Below are 19,407 nucleotides of genomic sequence, written 5' to 3'. Positions count from 1 at the left end.
TTCGCCTGGCGCCGAAAAACAAATAGCGACGGCGCCAGGTGGACCTCTCTGGGGAGCGCATTCCATAGATTGGGCGCCACCGCTGAGAAAGCCCTCCTCCGAGTAGCCACCCTCCTAATTTCTCTCCCGGAGGGTTCCCGGAGAAGGGCCTCTCCCGCCGATCTCAAGGGGCGGCCGGGCATATATGGAAGTAAGCGCTCCTTCAGGTGTTTGATGTTTCTGCACATGCTGAGAACAAGGGGGAGGGGAGAAGAATGGTAAAACCTTTTCATGAAATCTTAATGTAAAAATCGACATCAAATTTGGAATTAGCATGTCAAAATACCAAAAAATGGGCCATTTGAGCAAAAAGAGTGTTGATACTATTATTTATTTATTTGGAATATTTCTAACCCGTCCAATCACTGTGCATCTCTGGACGGCTTACAAAGCAGATGCAATAAATACAACAATATAAAAGATCATAAATACCCCAATAAGGATGATCATTTTGAAATTAATATGGAATCATTGCAATACAGATCTTATAACAGGAGTGTGTGCATGAACAGATCCACGGGAGGTGGTTGAGCCCCATCAGCGAGGGAATTTAAGGTTGGGTTGGACATGCACATGGTGGGCATGTCATGAGCAGAGCTGTCTGGAGCCGGGGGTCAGACTAGATGGCCAGAGAGACCCCTTCTGACCCCATTCCATTTCTGCATTTCTAACCTATTTCCCTTCTCTCCAAATGTGAAGGCCTTTCATGAGAAAATTGAAACGAACATTTGATGCAGTCTGGTGCTTTAAATCTTGAGCTAAGTCTTGGAGGTCCACGGCCACAAAACGTATTTAAAGGCCGTCCATGGTGAAGGGGGTAGTCAGAAGGGTGCAGTTGAGAACCACTGGTGTAGTCAGCTCACCTCAGGCTCCAAACTCTTGTGGGTCAGCCCTGCCAATTCAATTCACATCCTAAGTTACCTTGGGAAGACTATCCTGCCCCAAGATCAGACCTAGGATAGCAAGCTGGCGTTCTCCCGGGGAGACATTCGAATGCCTTCCCTGGATTTCGCAGCATCTTTTTCCTCTGCAGCTCCCCCTGTTCTAGAAGAGCAAGGCAAGGGTCCAGCGCAGAGGCGAGGAGAGAACGGAAGCGTTCATTTTTGTATAAATGGGACTAGCTTAAAAGGTTTCCAGGCAATTTAAGATAAGGATCTGCCCGCTGCTTCCGCTTGGCCCACAGACTGACTGGAGTGTTTGCAATTTTTCATTCATGCCTGTTGAGTCAAGTGGGAACAAACTCCAGCCGAGGGTCCGTCCAAGTGCAGCAAGGAAAAACAAACAGGTGCCAGAGATAAGGTGCACTTTCCTACCTGCAAGATAAGGTGAACGGAGAAACACCTGTTTGCTGGACATCAGCTATTGAAGCAATGGAAAAAGGAAGAGGATCGACACGGTACCCAACATCTGGAAAAGGGCATGTTTGCTTCCTTTCCTTTTTTCCTTTCGTGTTTGCGAAGGCCCGGTATTGGACATCTCCGAAAGAACTGCCTTCTGCCCCCAAATCAATTTTTATTTTAATTTGCTTTTTAAGCATTTAAATGGATTGAATGATTTTAAACCGCATTCACAGGGCCCTCTGTACCTGCCTTCCACATAAGTGTGCATTACACACAAATAATAGTGTTGGGACTAGTATTTGCCCAGAGTTACACGCCAAATATTCCACTCACCCACTCCCAAATTTAATTAAGAAGTAGGACTGAGGTCGCAGCCAAGTCCTTGCCGCTCATCATGTGGCTGGATGCCCAAGAGGCAACTTCTGTCAGATAGAATCATAGAGGAGTAGAGCTGGAAGGGGCCAAGAAGGCCATCCAGTCCACCCCCTGCTGTGGCAGGACACCAAGTCACACCATCCCACCCAGATGGCTTTTGGTTTCTTCTTGAATGTCCCCAGGGAGGGAGAGCCCCCCACCTCCCCAGGCAGCTGGCCCCACTGCCGTCTTGCTCTGACTGTGAGGAAGCTTGAAAGATGCCCAGCCTGAACCTGGGTTGTCGCAACTTGAACTGTTTATTCCGTGCCCTACTCTCTGGCACGAATGAGAGGAGATCTTGGCCTTCCTCTTTGTGACAGCCTTTGAGGTCCTTCTAGAGGGATCTCATGTCCCCCTCAGTCTTCTCTTCTCTTCCCAAGGCTGAACATGCCCAGTTCCCTCAGTCTCTCCTCCCAGGGCAGTGTCTCCAAACCCTGGATCATTTCTGCTGCCCTCCGCTGGATCCTTCTGGAGAAGAGAAGACTGGGGGCGGGGGTGGGGGGGTGGAGAGAGACGGGGTATCAGCCCCAACATCCTAGCCCAGGGGTAAAGAAGCATTGTCCTGAAGATCATGTGCAGTGTGCCAGAGATCTCATGCTACTAATCAGTGGGACCTGGCCCTGTCCGTCCGTCCGTCCGTCCGTCTCTCCCCCCCACACACACACTCCACCTCTCACTGTGAGGGGTATGGATACTTAACCTGATACCAAAAGCCATTGGACCTTTTCTCCATCCTAGGCCATCCAGAATGGAACGTCCTGCTTGGCCACCCCTTCCTCAATGGGAAGCTCTACTCCTACATGATCTTCAAAACAAGTTGAGGATTCGCGACATTCATAAATAGCTGGGAGAATATGCTGCAAATAAACCTAGCTGAACAATGCACCCATAAATCGCCAAGGCAATGGACGGCATCCAGCCCAGACAAGTCATAGCAACCGAATCTGTCTCCTTGCCATGGCATTCCAACCCTTTCAAACACCTTTCCCCCCATAATTGCCCTATAAAGAATGCAAAGGAAGTTTGGAAGAGAGAAAGCAATGCCACTCGGCACGGGAGGTCTGGGTCCGGTTCATTTGCAAATTCCTACACCATCCTTTTCTTTTGTTTAAGTTCTCCTGTGCTGGTTTTTAATATCGTATTTGCTCTTCACAGAAAAATGAAAAAAGGAACACCCACAGAGATCCCGGCATCCTGGAATTTGAGGGAAACTGCTTCTCTCTGTGCCTGTGTGTGTGTGTGCACACGCACATACACTTGTGAGTCCATTCCCATGGTGGGACACCGTAACACCAACTGGAACCCATGAACCTGCCTTGCACTAAAGGTAAGTTCAAGTTCAGGGTGGTCACAGCTACTCAGCATCTTAGACAATTCTCTCTCCATCCTGCTACCAAGAAGGTCTGAAATTGGCACTGTCTCTGTGGAAAGATCTTGTTCTCCCCCTGAATTGTGGTGCTCTGTGTCCCAACCCTGTGAGAGCAGGTCTTCATGCCATTGGTCCAAGGGGCCACCCGGCCACCTGACCTACTCCTCTTTGTGATCCATCACACTTTCACTGATGATGTTCATGAACAGGGAAGTAGCACCAGATCATGGAGAAAAGGTCATCTCCTCCTGCTCTCTGATACAACTCCACTGCCCGGGAATTGAATGAATGAACCAAGATGGAAACATGGAAACTGAGTGAGGCAGAAGGGGCCTCCCGGGCCATCTAGTCTGACCCCTGGCTCCAGCCGGCTCCGCTCATGACATGCCCACCATGTGCATGTCCAGCCTATCTTTGAACGCTCTCACTGATGGGGCCTCAACCACCTCCCGTGGAAGCCCATTCCATACCTTCGGGGTCCTAACTGTCAGGAAGTACTTCCTAGCATCCAAATTGAACCTTGGTTCCTTGGGCTTGGCCCTGTTGGAGCGCATCCTGCCTTCCTCTGCAGGGGAGGTCTCTTCCCACCCATGACACCCTCTCATGTACCTGTATCTTGCCAACAGATCGCCTCGGAGTCACCTCTTCTCCAGGCTGAAAAGACCCAGTTCCCTCAGCCTCGCCTCATATGGCTTTCCCTGCAATCTGGCCACCATCCTTGGGTCCCTTTGCTGCACTGACTCTAACCTGGCCATATTCTTCGAATACTCCTGGGCTAAGAGGTCCCACTGAGCAAAAACATCTGTGGAGGAGACTCATTTTCCCATGGGCATGCAAGCCAGCGTCCCTGGCTTAAGCCTAGCAACGCTGACAGAGGCTGCAAAGCATGGCTTTCAGTCCAACATGCCACAGCTCATAATATTCTTCTTAAGCAATACGAATGCGTATTGAACCTATTCGTATCATTATTAAGTCAGGAGCCCTTAATCTGAGCCCCTCCTGCTGCTTGTGATCCGCCATGAAGCTAGTTGCACGGGACGTCTGCTTCATGTACCCAAGGAAGGCCCATGGAATCCGACAAGCACCGCAAGGGCTGTGACCACAGCTGACACACGCTCCGGCCGTGGGATCAGTGCCCCCGACCATTTCCTGCCCCTTCGACTACTGACCTTGGAACTTCAGTTTTCTGAAGATGCTTGTACTTGGCGGTGCAAGCAAGATTCAATGGGAAAAGGGTTCACACTTCGACTGTTTATTTTCAGTGTGGACAGGAAGGCTGGAATAAGTCTACACAGCAAGAGGCTTTTGGCCACGACCCATCGGAAGCTCTCATTCACCCAGCAGGCCAGTACGTTACCTAAAGAGAAAAAGCCACTGCTCCGTTTTATTGTTCCTCCCCAAATACTCCTCGATTCCATGGCTGTTGGTTTCAGCAACATCAGGATGAGAAGTGGGGACATAGAATTAAATGCTCTAAAATAATTTGCTTCTAAGACCTGGGCTTTGGTAGGCCAAGATGCTCAGAAGGCTTTTCCTAAAATGGGGCGGCAGAGGGGGAAGCCGAGGTGATGAGGACAAGATGCGAGTTTCGCACTGCCGTAAAGGGAATCCGGTGATGGAGGAGATGCAGGCTCACTGGGCTGCCGGCTCTCGGGATCAGGCATTTGGGTGGCTGCCCGGGTCCTGAATGTAGGCTGGGAACAGGTTCTGTAGTTGACCAAGGAGAAGGGAGCAGCTGTGTTGGATGCATCTGGTTAGCCACCATTGGAAACAAGGCACTCAACTGAACTGAGCTTGGGACCACTGAAAGCCACAAGGGGTGAGCGGGCTGCGCCGCCTTGCCCCTGCATTACGGATTCACAGCAGACCGAATCAGTTCCCATGTGGCTGGGTCTACAAGAAAGGCTAGCCATGCGCCTCTGCTTATGTTAGGTGTGGAGGCCAGGCGATCAGGCCAGGCATTATTTGTATTCATTATATTTGTATCCCACCATTGCCCCTTTGAAGACCTCGGGGGGGGGGGTTTACACGATTTTCCTCCTCCTCTCCATCTTATCCCCACAACAGCAACAACCCTGTGAGGAAGGCTGGACAGGGAGTCTGCGACTGGCCCAGTCAGCCAGTGGCCTCCGGGACTTAGCGGGGACCAGAAACCAGATTGCCTGAGTCCCAGCCCTGTGCTCTTCAGCACAACACCACACGGGCTCTCATTCGGCAGAGAGGCATTTCGAGGTGTTGGTGTGTCACTACATGCAAGCCCACAGCTGAGCTTGCATCCCGTAATTGCCAATACCGTATCCTGCTATTTTCATGCGCTGATTCCCAGTGTGGTGAGTGAATGAGGGGGTGGGTGTGTGCACACACAAGAACATGGGGAAGAGGGTGAGTGGGAGAATGGGAATAAACTTGGCATTATTGCTGTGTGGAGAAGACAAGCTGCAGAGATGACCGGGAATAAATGTCATTCATTCATTCGATTGGGATGCCATTACCTGGGCCATTGTACGAAGCATAGCATTGATCCACGTGTGGAAAGAGGAGGGATCCAGATTTTGAGAAACAGTGGCAAAGCGTGACCACAGCGGTTCAGGAGCCCGTGTTTGGATCTTGCTGGGGTTCTGAAAGTTCCCTGGTGAGTATCAGCCACGTGGGAATAAAGGCACAAGAAGCAAATGAAGAAATGAGTGCTTCATACACCTAGGGGGAAAGGAGTTAATGTCACTCGGATTTGCAATCCGAAACCTAAACAAGGGCAGCAGCTCTTCCCTGACTGCATTTTATGATCCTTCTTCAGCTGCAATGAGGCAGACATTAAACAGCCCTCCAGAGTCGGTTTGGAAATCATTTTCAAATGGATCTGGAGAATAATATAAAATTGCACATGAAACGCTCAAATTAAAATCCTATTATCATGAAATGAAACAGGAAGTCCAGGGGGAGCGCAAGAACAAGCTTGTGGGGAGCATATACAAGAGTTACAAAGTCATCTCTGGGGAGAAAGGCCATCTGGGTAGGAGCATCTGAGCTCCAAAGGCTTCCCACCCTGTCCCTGGCAGGGACTCAAAAGGCTTGCTTGCTTTTTGCCAGGATCTCTAGGAACCTCTCAGGCAGAGGACCCTGAAAAAAAGCCAGCCACCTTGCAAGCCACCTGCCAGCTGGTGTGAGAGCAGCCACCGGGTCAACGGGCTTGGCCATCCAGGCTGTGCGTTCCGGCCAGCAGAACCAGCCCGTGGAACCGCTTCATTTCCCGTTGAACAAACAGGAAAGGGATCCGAGTTTGAAATCCGGAATGAACCTTGGAGGGAGTAAAGCAAAGGCAGCTGGGAGGCAGAATTAGGCATCTTGGAAAAATCCGCCACAGAGCCAAGTCAGGTTGGATTTCTAGGAATCCAGCCTTTGGCAGATCGCCACCTCCCGAGCTGTGTGGACTTGTGGATCGGTTCTGCATGCAGGAGGGGGAGAATGGAATGAATTCATACTAGTGCTAATTTCATTAGCTAAGGCAGGTTAGCACAGTGGAGCACCTGTGCATTGGCCCTAAGGAGAACGTGCTTGTGTAGAAGGAAATTCTGGTTGTAGAAATTGGATTTTGTCAATGCGCAGGCCAGAGAACAAAAAACTGACAGTATGAAACACAGATGGAAGGGATTTAATAAAATAAGAACTGCATGTGGGCAAGAGTGGGCTGAAGTCACGGGAGGAAGCAAAAGCTGTCAGGGTTGCGCACAGTTTCACACGTTGCTTGCACCTTCCCCAGGAAGCCTCCATGGATTGCCCAGTGGTCTTCCAGCTGGGTCCATCCATTGTAGCTGCACCAGCGCATTGCTGAGCCCTTATTCTGGGAAGGCGGCTTGTTCAGGAATGTATCTAACAGAAACATAGAAACGGAGCGAGTCCGAAGGGGCCTCCTAGGCCATCTAGTCTAATCACCAGCTCCCCTCATGACATGCCCACCATGTGGACGTCCAGCCTATTCTTGAACACCCGCACCGATGGGGCCTCAACGACCTCCCGTGGAAGCCCATTCCACACCCTTGGGGTCCTAACCGTCAGGAAGTGCTTCCTGGCATCCTAACTGAACCTTGGCTCCCTGAGCTTGGCTCCGTTGGAGTGCGTCCTGCCTTCCTCTGCAGGGGAGAACAGGTCTCTACCCATCTCCATGTGACATCCTCTCACATGCCTGTATGTCGCCAACAGATCCCCCCAGAGTTTCCTCTTCTCCAGGCTGCAAAGACCCAGCTCCCTCAGTCTCTCCCCATACGGCTTTCCCTGCAATCCGCCCACCATCCTTGTGGCCCTTTGCTGCACCAATTCCAACCTGGCTATATCCTTCCTGTAATGAGGGGCCTCTAAATGGAGTCTCCACATTTCATAGCAGCAGCTCCATAAAAACCAGATGTTAAGAAGCAAGTGCGGAAGGAGGGCTGAGCTCGTTCCTCGTGCATTGGATGTCTTCGCTGAACTCTTAATGTCCTCCAGCAGAAACGGGGATTTAAGATCTCGTTGGCTGAAAAAGGCCAAAGCACAGGTAGATGGCTGCTCTTGAGGAAAGGTTGAAGGGACATGGGTGGGACAATATGGCTGCCATCTTCAGCTAACTGAAAGGTTCTCAAGATGGATGGACCACATCTGGGTTGGACTTGAATTCATGGATCCAAATGACAGAAACAAATGAAGCGTTTTGGTGGGCGTGTCGTGAGTGGAGCTGGGTGTCAGACTAGATGGCCCAGGAGACCCCTTCTGACTCGCTCTGTTTCCATGTTTCTGTTTTGACTGAACATTAGGAAGAACTCCTGAGATGATGTGCTCCCAGATGGTGGACCAGACTGCCATAGAAGTGAATGAGCTCTTCCTCGTCAGACATTTCAAGCAGAGGTTGGATGGCCACTTACAGGAATGCTCCCAAAAGCAGTGAGCCTTCTGCTCCAGGGAGGAGCCGGACTTGAAGACCTCGGTGGTGATTTCCCGTGCTTATATCCAGCTATTATCTGTATTTATTCCCTCTTCTCAGACAACCCATGTTCCATGCCTGGCCCCCAGTTCAAAGATAGCTGCATTGATTTAGAATTCCATTAGAATTCTAACATAAAATAGATTAATAAAACAAGATTGGATTTCAAAGAATGCATGCAACACCAAGAAAAAGAACCATTGGATCTTGTAGAAAAGTAAGGCCCTAAACCACCAAGTTTTGGTCACATATCCCAGTTGAAATGGACACAACCTTTAGTGTTACAAGAAAAAGGCAGGGCCACCTTCCCGCTCTGGGTTCCTTTGTTCCTTTAGAAATGGACTGGGATTAAAGGCTTCTACTTGGAGCTCTGGATAAGCTGACGTTTCCTGCTACATCGGAAGTCTTCCACGCACGAATCCTATCATTTTAAGGGAGCGTCTCTATTTTCTTAATGCGTCCCTAAGCTAGCACATATTGAAGTAAAAATATGGGACGATGCATCTCCATTTGGGGAAGGTTTTGTTCGCTTGGAAAAACAACACGTTCTGAACATCCAACAAATCCATCTTCAATTTCCCGGACTAACTCAATTTTGAAACCACGAGGCTCGTTTGCTCCTCGGATTCCGGTGAAATTCTGTAGGAACGAAAAGGCAGGCCGTGTGTTGTGGTGGTGATCCTTTCGCTACTACTTACGCTTTCAGAGGGGTGAGGACGGAGGGAAAGAAGCGAACGGTCTAGCTGATAATGTTGTTTTGTTCCGGGCCCTGAATGTGTTTTTAATTTAGCCATTTATATGGTGGTGAAGGCTGTTTACAGCCATGAAGTCACAGATACAGACAAGGGAAGGTAATTGCAGCCGCAAATGTCTTGAGCTTGCCAAGCAATCCCTTCCATTACGAAACATTCATTTGGTGCTCGTGCTGCTGCCAAGTCACCCAATGCCAATGGCAGAAGGGGGGCAGTTGTGTGGAGCAACAGGCAGCTTCAGCGGGAAGGCTGCTCAGAAAAGGGAGTTAATGGGTCTCCAGCAGGACTGTGGGCACTGGGGTTTTTTAGGGAGACATAAGCAAGCAAAATGGGATAATGATGGATAAGAGGATAGAATCCTAACCTCACAGTAGGATGAGGAAATTGTGCCATATGAGAGACAGACAGAGCTCCCGATCCTAAAGTCCCCCGTGGTGCTCCAATGAGGGAGGTTAAGTGCAGAGGGTCTGAGCAAGCAGGAAGCTGGAGTGGGGAGCTAATCTTCTTTGGGCAGGTGCCTTTTCCCCGAAATGCCAAGCTGGGCGCTTTTATTTTTTCTCCACTGGCCTTCGCAGCAAGATGCCCAGCCGAATTGGATAGCTGGGGTGAGATGGAAGGACTTTGCAGAGGAGAAATCAGGAGTTTCTCGCTATGCAGCTACCAGTCTTTCTCTAGAAATGCCCTCTCAGCCATCACACTTTTCGGTTCCTCCGGCAAATGTGTTTGGGGACTTGCCTTTGCCAACGAAAGGTCTAATTCAAGCTTGAGTCGAGGGCTGGCTCTGAGCTTGTTGCTGGAACATTTTCCGTATTGTTTTCGAAAATGCTGGCGCCGAAGCGCTTGGTTTCTGGGAACCACCAAAGGAGGTTCTTCCAAGGTTGGAACATATTCGTACCCCAGGAAAAAGATACTGCTTGGAAGATACTGTTTCGCACTTAAATTCTGAAAGGTCCACAGTTTGAGGTTTGGGATTCTTCTCCTAAGCCAGATTAATTTCCTGGGCTGACGTTCCAGGGCAGTGGCTCCTTCCTCCTCTGGTGGGCGAACACAGAGCAGGATGAGCAAGGGACTGGACTCCCAAGTTGGGTGCGATCAGTGACGCTTCTGTTGTAGACTAAGGGGAAGCAAAGTCAGCTCTGAAGCGGCAGGATCCGCTTCAGCAGAGAGCGAATTCCAGAAGGTGACACGATTTATTTTGTTTGCATTTGACATGTTTGTACATCACCTGTCCAACTCCGTGGGCACGCAGCTTGCAGACCAAACAGCAAAAAGGGTATAAAACTAATAAAAGTGTGGCAATACGACGAAAACATAAGCTGTATCATTTGTCGCAATATTCATTCATTCGTTCATTCATTCATTCAGAGTATTGTATGCCGTGGCATCGCACAGCCTCAGGATGGCTTACATAAAATAACATAAAACATAATACAAGTAAAATCCAGATCCACCCTGGCTGCAGATTAAAACCTATAAGCTGAAGTTAAAAGTTATTAAAATATTGTTTAAATAAAAAGGTCTTAGCCTGGCGCCGAAAAACAAATAACGACGGCGCCAGGCGGACCTCTCTGGGGAGCGCATTCCATAAGTAGGGCGCCACCGCAGAGAAGGCCCTCCTTCGGGTACTCTGTCTCCTAATATTTTTCACGGAGGGTTCCCGGTGGAGGGCCTCTGCTGCCGATCTCAGGGGGCAGGAGGGCAAATACGGAAGAAGGCGTTCCTTTCTGCAATAAAAGCAGAAAATGGTACTTCAGCCACTCAAGGATCAACAGAAGAATAGTCTTCGGCTGCCTGCCACCAATGAAGTCTCCAAAGTTCACGAAAAGCTTCCACCCCCACCCCCCACCCCAGTTCTAATGAACTTATTGGAAAATATTTGATGAAATCCAGAACAGTTTTTGTAAGCCGTCCTGAGGCTTGTTGCAAAGGACGGCATAGAAATGTTTTAATTCAATTAAAAAATTAATTTAATTTTAATTAAATTTAAAAAATTAATTTAATAAAACCTAAGCAAAGAAATCGATTACAGTTGCGATTTTAGATTTGGGTTAGAGTAAGTAACACCGGGAGTATTAGAAGAAGGAGAAAATACGAGGAAAGCTGGCTTGTTTGGACTAATGGGCATGGACCCAAATTCATGAATCAGAATGGGTCGAGGAAGAGAAGTATAAGACACAGGAAGGAAACTCCTGCTGGAAGCAAGAAGGATGGTGGTCTCGGGACGGGTTCAGGAGGAGGAGGTAATCACCTCAAGGCCAGGAGCTTCACTGAGCCTGACAGTTCCTGGGAATGGCCAGGGTGGAGAGACAAAGGCTGCTTTGCTGACGAGAGGGGAGAATCATTTAGGAATCGAGTGTGGTGAAGACACAGCACCCAGGAGCAAAACCTGGCATGGGTTGGGACCGGAAGGGGTTGTGAGGACGGCTGCAGGGGAAGTGTTTGGCTGCTGGGCACACTGAAGGCCTCCCAACACTCAAGCCATGTGCTCAGTTGTCCAGTCCGAAGCATCTCCAGACCTTCAGTTTTACCGAGCATCGCTGTGGCTCTGACCACATTGCCTGCCTCTGCAGCCAAGCCCAACACTGAGCAGGAAAGGGAAAACCTTACCAAAAAACAAAATGAAACCAGGCATAATCTTCATGGCCGCAAGACAGGTGGGGGAGGCCACAAATGAGAGGGAAGTGCATCCAAGGACTGGCCTCTTCTTCAGTTGGCCCTATTAGAGAAGAAACCTCATTGACAAAGGGGGGCATTACCATATCGGAGAGATTCCTGGCCCATGACTCGCTGTTAGCGTCTGAAGTATCTTTACCATTTCCTAATGCATCACACATTATCATGCCCTGTCTGCATTCCCAGGACATCTCCGAGCCATGGGGATCCAGATGGTTCCCATTGAGGGCTCCGTCTCGGCATGTTAATGGGAGCCAGCTTTGGATCTTGCTCCTCGCGCCGGGCGTCTCCCCTCACTCAGCGCCATCATCTTCCACCCGCCTGAAACAAGGACCTTCCATGTTTTTTCCAGGGAAGGTCACACAAAAGCTTCCCAAGCTCGTAGCGAAGCATTACATGGGATGGGCGAGGGCAGTGTAGAAATGCAATGAATTAATAAGTCCTTCTTGCTAGAGATGGCACGTCTCCTACTCTGCAAATCAGGTTGCACACTGCCACTGTGGGAAGGAGGGGAGGGAGGGACAGAATGCCGGATTCTGCCCCAAGAAAAATTAAATTATGTAATGTGCTATTATCTGTGCAATTTGTACATAATTTCTTGTGATTTTACTCATCAGGGGGGCAAACGATCTATGCGTGGAATGTCCAACTGGAATTCTTACGTGATCAAAACCTCTGACTTCTCAAATCTCAGTAGGTGTTATTCATATATTTGAAAACATTTTTAGAGACATAAGGTATACTTTAAATAAATTAAAGTTGGTGACCTGAGGAATTTCAATTCCTCACTCAATGTGACACATGGCACCTTTTCTGCTGTTCTGTATAATTTGAAACAGGAAAGGCATTGGCAACCATCGCAAGAGAAAAGTGAATGGCGGGTCACTCGGAGAGAGAGGGTGCATCCTTATTTATATGGCATCGTCCGTGTACAAGGTGCTTTGCAAATACAAGCAACCTGCTCTCTACCGCGGGGGGCTTAAACAAGCCAACATTTGACAGAGGCACAGAAAGAGGGAACTAGAGGCTGTTTTGGATGTCCGGAGAATAGCAGTACTCCAGTTAAATGGGTTTTGGTCTGGTCTCAGCACAACTTAAGCTGAGCCAAAGGCCTCATGAGGGGAAAATGGGTTATATGAAGGAGGCATTTCTAGATTGGCAGCAGTGAGGGAGAATGGTTGGGCCTCTTTGAGTGAGCAGATCTCTGGAGAGATGAAGGTACAGGAACACAGACACGGACGTATCGGGATGCAAGCCATTTAACTCAGATTGATAAATTTAGAGATGGAAAGCAATGGCTGTACTGAAATTTAAGTTTGGAGAACTATTCTTCTAAGATAGACCTTTTTTCCTCAGGAAAACATGAACCACTGGTATGAAGACAACTGAGAGAAAATCCTGCATGAATTATATCGTAAGAACACCAAGTGCAAATCCTCAAACAATTTAGCTTACATTCTTTAATAAGGCTGTGGGATGCAAGAAGTTCTCCAATATTAGCAAATATTTCTTTGAGAAAACACAGTGTACCCTTCAAAGATATCCCACTATTTTAATAACAGGAAATAACAAGCTACAATGGGACAACTGAACAGGTACATTCAAACTTGGGAACTGTTTTGACCACATCCTAAATGGAATGGTTTGAGAAATCCACCACTCTTCCGAAGTCAAGAGAATTGAAATCAAATATTTAACATTTGCAAAAATAAATGTGATTCTGAAAATTAAAACAAGTAAAAACGCAGTCCTTTTAAAAGAAAAAGGCAGAAAGTGAATGCAACCAAACAAAAGTACAAGCACTCTAATGTTCAGTGTGCTAATGCAACTCATTTTTTAAAAATGCAGTAGACATATTTGCTTAAATATAATTTGTTCTAATCCATTTCCTTTGCAAAATGCAAATATTTTGGGCTTTTTTAGTAGGATGACAATTATCTGCTCAACCTTTTCTTCTAAAACTCATACTCCCCAAACAGGCATTGATTTGTTGATATTTGATTTCCTTATCTGGAACTCTTCCTTCCACGTTTCTTCCAAATTCTGAACGTGTGAAACCTCTACAAAGCAAGGGGAGAGCAGAGTACGTGGGGTTCCCCGTTGCTCACCGTAATTTCCAGACTTTTGCGTTCTTTTCTGAAGAACTGAGGTTGCAACAAGTGTCAAAGCACCACCACCACCACCATCATCTGATGGGTCTAATAGTTGGCTCATTCATGCCTTCTGAAATTCAGAAACACATCCTGGCTATTTACTCCCCAAACCTCACGAAGACTGAAAACTGTCAAAAAGGCAGCTTTATCTTGAGCAGTGTGCAGGATTTTGCCAATCTCTCATTTCTGCATGGATAGTAGAATCTTTAGTCCTTTTCCAACTGTGGCATCTACTTCATGGTGTAAGAAGCTCAGCCATTGCAAGTCCCGTCACCGTTCTGGCCATTCAATTCACGCTGACTCCAGCTTAAGCCGAAATGGCAGCCATTTCAGCACCTTAACAACTCTCCGCGTGGTGAGTTTGTCCCCTTACGATTTTGCCAGATTCCTTGTCCGCACCTTTTCTGAGTCACTGGCACTGCCCCATGAATTATGTTACATAAAGATTGTCAACAGAAATGCTACTAATGGTGCCCCATCACAAAGGTGGCATGTTGAGATCAGCAGTCAATATCCCCAATTTCTTTGTTCACTCACATCCAAATCAGTAACATGCTGGGGGAGTACTGGGGGTGCCAAAGCACGAAAGATCAATCATGAACACAAAGCATCCTTATGAACAATACAATGTATAGGCATATTAAGAGTCCTGTAAACACATGTTTTTCTCACATTAAAACAAAAGTAGCAATGCAACACACCAAAAGCACCTATCAATTATTTCGATAGAATAATTTACTGTACTGCATATAAAACTTATCTGTATTTTAGTATACACAGAAAAATGTCCTAGGGTACCAAGGCATGCCAAGAGACTCAGATGTAGCATACAAAAGACTTGCAAAACAATCATTAAGAGTCTGGGAAATCGGAATAGACATTAACACACTTTGGGTCTGATTTATGACCTCAAGGTCACCCACCACAAAAGGATGCCTGACTCTGTGATTGCTGCATTCCCAGCTAGTGATTCCAAACATGTTTAACGGCTTTGCTACTTAATTAGTAAAACTGAAACAATAACCACACTAGTTGTAGTAAACTAATTCACCAGGAGTTGAAGAAATTTCCTTTTGCTTGGCTAAATTGAGGCAAAATCCCAGAAAGATCAGACTTTTTTGGGAGGGAAAGAAAAGCCATCTACATTGTGTCCCTTTATCTGCAAAAACATCACTAGAGCTAATAGCTTACTCCTATATAGGTCTACTCGTGTGTAACTTCCAGTGAACTCAACTGGGGCTTATTCCCCAGAACAAGTCTATAGGACTGTAGCCAAAGCTAACATTGCTTTCTCTGTAACGGATGAACTGGATCCTGGCCAATGAAAACTCATGACGCCACGAGCTAGCTGCTAAGGTGCCAAGTGCTTCCGCACGCGGAGGCAAAGCAGGGTTCAGGGGAGGTATCTCATTAACTTTTTTGTGCTCCACAGAACATATGCCCCCTCTGGCAATTTTCCGCATCTCTGTGCAAAACTGGGGCGGGACAAAGGGGAACACTGAAGCAACTGGGCCAGCCTCTCCCAGCCTGATCCAATCGTGCCTGGAGCCGATTCCTTGAAGATGGAAACGCAATGGGGGGTTCTGCTCTCCTTGCATGCTCACGGAAGGGTGCCGATGGACACCAGCGGCAGCCGGATGTGCCTCGGGATGCGAAGGCTGTCTGTACGTATTGCATAAATTTGGATGTGTGCACTGAGACATGCATCTGTCTGCTTCGACGTATTGTTCCAACAGAGTCATGTACAGCTACGGAGGGTTAGCCCTGGTTCCAGCAGGAGTTCTGCAAAGCAAAAACCAGCAGCGGGCTGAGCACTGGGTAGACAAGGGAGTGTTTTTCCTCTTGTCCTCTCCTCCCCCTGTTGCGAGAAAGGGCCAAGGACATTGTCTGCCAGCAGGGAGAGTGTTGTCGAGACAAAACAAATTAACTGGGTGGGAGATGCCATAGCGCTGCCGTGTTCTTGAGCCGATCCAAGATTAGGTGTGATTGCAGGGCTTGCCCGGGCCTGAGGCAAAAGGGCAAGATGGCAGCCTCCTCTATTCAGCATCCTGGACTGTGGGTTGAATCTCAGGGAGCAGGGCAGGCTGCGGAGTCCACTCAGGGCTGGCTCAGCACCATCACTAGTCCCCAGGATCTGTCCCTTCGCCTCATGTGATCACACAGTTAGAAAAAAAATCCCTTTACTTAAGAAACAACAAAACACAATAAAGTAAAAAACGAAGCAGCAGCATTTTTGAGTAACAAACACAACAGACTAGCAAAGTGTGAAAAACACAGAGACGAGTACAAGGGCAATTTTTCATGGACCCTCCGTCTCTCAAATGATAATTTCTGCACTGACACGCAACCCTCACAAAAATTTGGCACTGAACCACTTTTGCTTTAAGCCATTTTTCTGCAGCCTGCTTCACAATGGCAATTAGCAAACAAGAGACATTGGATTATGATTGAAATAGAACTAAAACAGATTTCCATCTGTAACAACATTCAATGAGTCCATCAGATCTTCCAGCTGAAATGCTTGAAGTACACTAATTTAATTTCCAAGTGCATCCAAACTCAAATCCTGGTGCCAAATACACCGCTTATTTCAGCCCTAGGACCCAAATGATGCCTCCGAGTTCCAAATTTTACCCTGAGTCCTGTTTCCAGAGCTAAAATTTCTCTATCTGTGCTGTGAACTTTCAAAACTCAAAATAATCTGACATCAGACACAGAACTATGCCAAAATGAACACAGGACAATAGCAATCAACCACCATATTTAACATGATAGGGACCAAGGGAAAATGCTCTATGTTATATCGAAAACTTAATCTATAAAGCATTTGGGGGGTGACCAACGTGTTAAGTTAAATTGTATCTTGCTAAACAGGTTTTAATACAATAGGACCAATAAAGTACCAGTATTATTTACACTCATTCCCCATTCTGTTTCCTCTTATTTTGAACGTGTAAGGTGCAACATAGGTATAGAAAGTCTCTTATGTACCTCTTTGGAAAACACAATTGAAACAGGATGTCACTTGAAAATGAACAGAGTTCATTGAAAAGCACTTCTTGGTCCATCTACATCAATGAGTCAGCGCCATTACCTTGAGAAAGGGATTAGAGGCCTCCACAGTCAGAAACAGTACAGCTCTGAGTATAAGATACCAGAAACAAGCAACAGTGGAAGTCCAGAAACATACGGATGGCCTCCGTATTTTGGACGCAGAAGGCTGGCCTAGGTGGGTGGGGGGTTTAAGCCAGCAGGGCTATTCCTACATTCACAGAACAACATTGTCTTACATAAATTCATGGAGCACATGCTGTTTTAAGGCTCAACAGGCCTATCACTCCCTTTATGGCAAAATAAATAAAGACACCGTGAACTAGGAGGACTACGTAAACTGTTGATAATTACGATCAGTCACGTGACAGGTCAATGAGGGCAAGATCTGTGGGTCACACCTTTGTTTGCACGGTTGCACTTAAGAAGGCTCTTCCACAAACCAGTGCACAATTCTAGTGATGCCACTACCTCCTGGGAAGACGGACCTGCCTCCCCCAAGGTTGCCCATTGAAAAGGAAGGCAGCATTTTCAGATCTGCTGGAAGTCTGGAGCACTGACCAACCCAACTGCACAGAGGACGCTCTTGCTTTTCCTACCCCTGAAGACACCACTCCCCGCATCCACGCCGTCGTGCCACAGGGTCTCCTCATTGTCACAAGCCCCCTCTTTGAGAGGTACAGCAGGGAACACAAACAACACTGCCGGAAACGGCACGGCTGCGGTGGCGAGCGGCGGAGGCTGCCAACGTGGTCACGACCAAGCGCTTATGTGAGCTTCTTCATTCTGCGGTTCTGCTTGTCGATGTTCATCGTGGCCCGGTCTGCGGCGGAGGTGATGCCGTCGAGGGCTTCGTCCTGTCTCTCCAACTCCATCTCAGTTTCCAAGGCCAGGCACTTCAGCTTCCGGAGAATCTGCGGAGAAAAGAATCTCGGTTTCACTTGTCGCCAACAAGCGCTTGAAAGGGTCAGTGGCGGTCCTGCACCGACGTTGCACTCTTCCTGTGCGCGTGGCCGCACATTCTTCTTGGTTTTATGCTCAGAAGAAAACGCAGTAAATAAATAAATCAGCCACAGATGAGACCCAAATACCTTCCACATTAGCTTACTTAATCGGCTGCCAAGTTACCAGCCTGCCATTTATTTTTACGTTTCACTCATAAACAAAGAGCAGGATAATTAAATAAATAATGGCACATCAGAGGTTTTGCAAAAGAGGAACCAAGCTGTGCTACCCCCGACCCAGACCAGTTCACCCAGCTTCCATACGGGTCACAAAAGGGAACCCTCTTCCTCTACAGCAACCCAGAGGATGAGAGTAAAGATGGCAGACCTGGCGTTCCTCCATTTCCCCACTGTGTTTACTCGCTCGGAAGGGATTTTGCATCCTCACCAATGGCAACCAGAGGACTGGTTAAATAATAGACTGATCTCAGTAATGGAGTTGTGCAATTAATTGGTCAAAAGGCTTTTTCCACTGCCTGTTTGCGTGTGTACATGTGGGTGCGTGGCTGGGTGATGTACGTATATGATGATGGCCTTTTGCTGGATGGGGAAGATGGAATTCTATTGTTTAAGAAGCATCGCAGGACCGGAGAGGTGACGGTGCACCAGGAAGCCACCTACTTATCCACACAGTACTTCGAGGTACGATGCAAAGGAACACAACTGGGTCCATGGATAGGACACCACAAACAGCAGGCCCAGCTTGGCTTGCCAGACTTTCCACCTCACTCCTGACACCCCCTGCAGGACACGCGTAGGGACGTGTGACGCGGGAAAACTGGCTCCATTGGAGCACAGTGGACTTTTGACACACTTCCAGCCTGACAGCCAAATGTGGACTGAGATGGAAGGGACAGGGAAGGCGGGGTTCAGCTTTCACAAAGTTGCGTGAAAGGGCACAAGGATTCGGAGATAGGAACTGTGTATCTCTGCTGTGATTTGTGTAAATGGTGCACATTTGTGTGTGTCGGCACAATTTATATAACCTGTGCAAATCTGGGCCGAGTTGTTACAACTAAGTTGCGTCCTCATTTAACATCAGAAACACAGAAACAAAGTGAGTCAGAAGGGGTCTCTTGGGCCACCTAGTCTGACCCCAGACTCCAGCCGGCTCCGCTCATGACATGCCCACCATGTGCGTGTCCAGCCTGTCCTTGGACACCCTCACCGGTGGGGCCTCAACCACCTCCCGGGGAAGCCCATTCCACACTCTCGGGGTCCTCAATGTCAGGAAGCGCTTCCTGGCATCCACCCTAAATCGTGGTTCCCTGAGCTTTGCTCCATTGGAACACATCCTGCCCTCCACTGCAGGGGAAAAAGGTCATGTCCCACCTCTGTGTGGAACCCCCTCACCCACCTGCATGTCACTAACAGGCCCCCTCTGAGTCTCCTCCTCTCCAGGCTGAAGAGACCCAACTCCCTCAGTCTCTCCTCATCTGGCTTCCCCTGCAAACCAGCCACCATCCTTGTGGCCCTTCGCTGCACTGACTCCAACCTGGCTGTATCCGTCTTGTAACGAAGCATCCTCTTCTCACTGCATAGGAACAAACTCCACCCAGGCTGCCATGCATTTTCTGGCAGTCAGCTTCAGATTTGCACAAAATGTCGGCTCTGCTCTGGAACATGTGCAAACCTGAACAGTTTATGTAATTCTCATAGTG

The 19,407-nt window shown here is 48.0% G+C and overlaps 1 protein-coding gene across 1 annotated transcript in view; it reads right to left on the bottom strand.

Annotated features, from left to right (window-relative positions):
- Positions 1 to 13,074: 13,074 nt before the first annotated feature.
- SNAP47 (synaptosome associated protein 47) overlaps positions 13,075 to 19,407 on the bottom strand; it is a 32,287-nt gene continuing 25,954 nt past the window's right edge. The window contains exon 5 of the mRNA XM_044425089.1: positions 13,075 to 17,656. Coding sequence (XP_044281024.1) covers positions 17,510 to 17,656 — 147 coding nt within the window. The 3' untranslated portion in view covers positions 13,075 to 17,509. The remainder of the gene's footprint in view (positions 17,657 to 19,407) is intronic.

Source organism: Varanus komodoensis, unplaced genomic scaffold (assembly GCF_004798865.1).
Source record: "Varanus komodoensis strain SLA01 unplaced genomic scaffold, ASM479886v1 scaffold15, whole genome shotgun sequence".
NCBI classification, from domain to species: domain Eukaryota; kingdom Metazoa; phylum Chordata; class Lepidosauria; order Squamata; family Varanidae; genus Varanus; species Varanus komodoensis.
The sequence above is the reverse complement of the archived record's forward strand: the minus strand, read 5'-3'. Positions and strand labels throughout refer to the sequence as shown.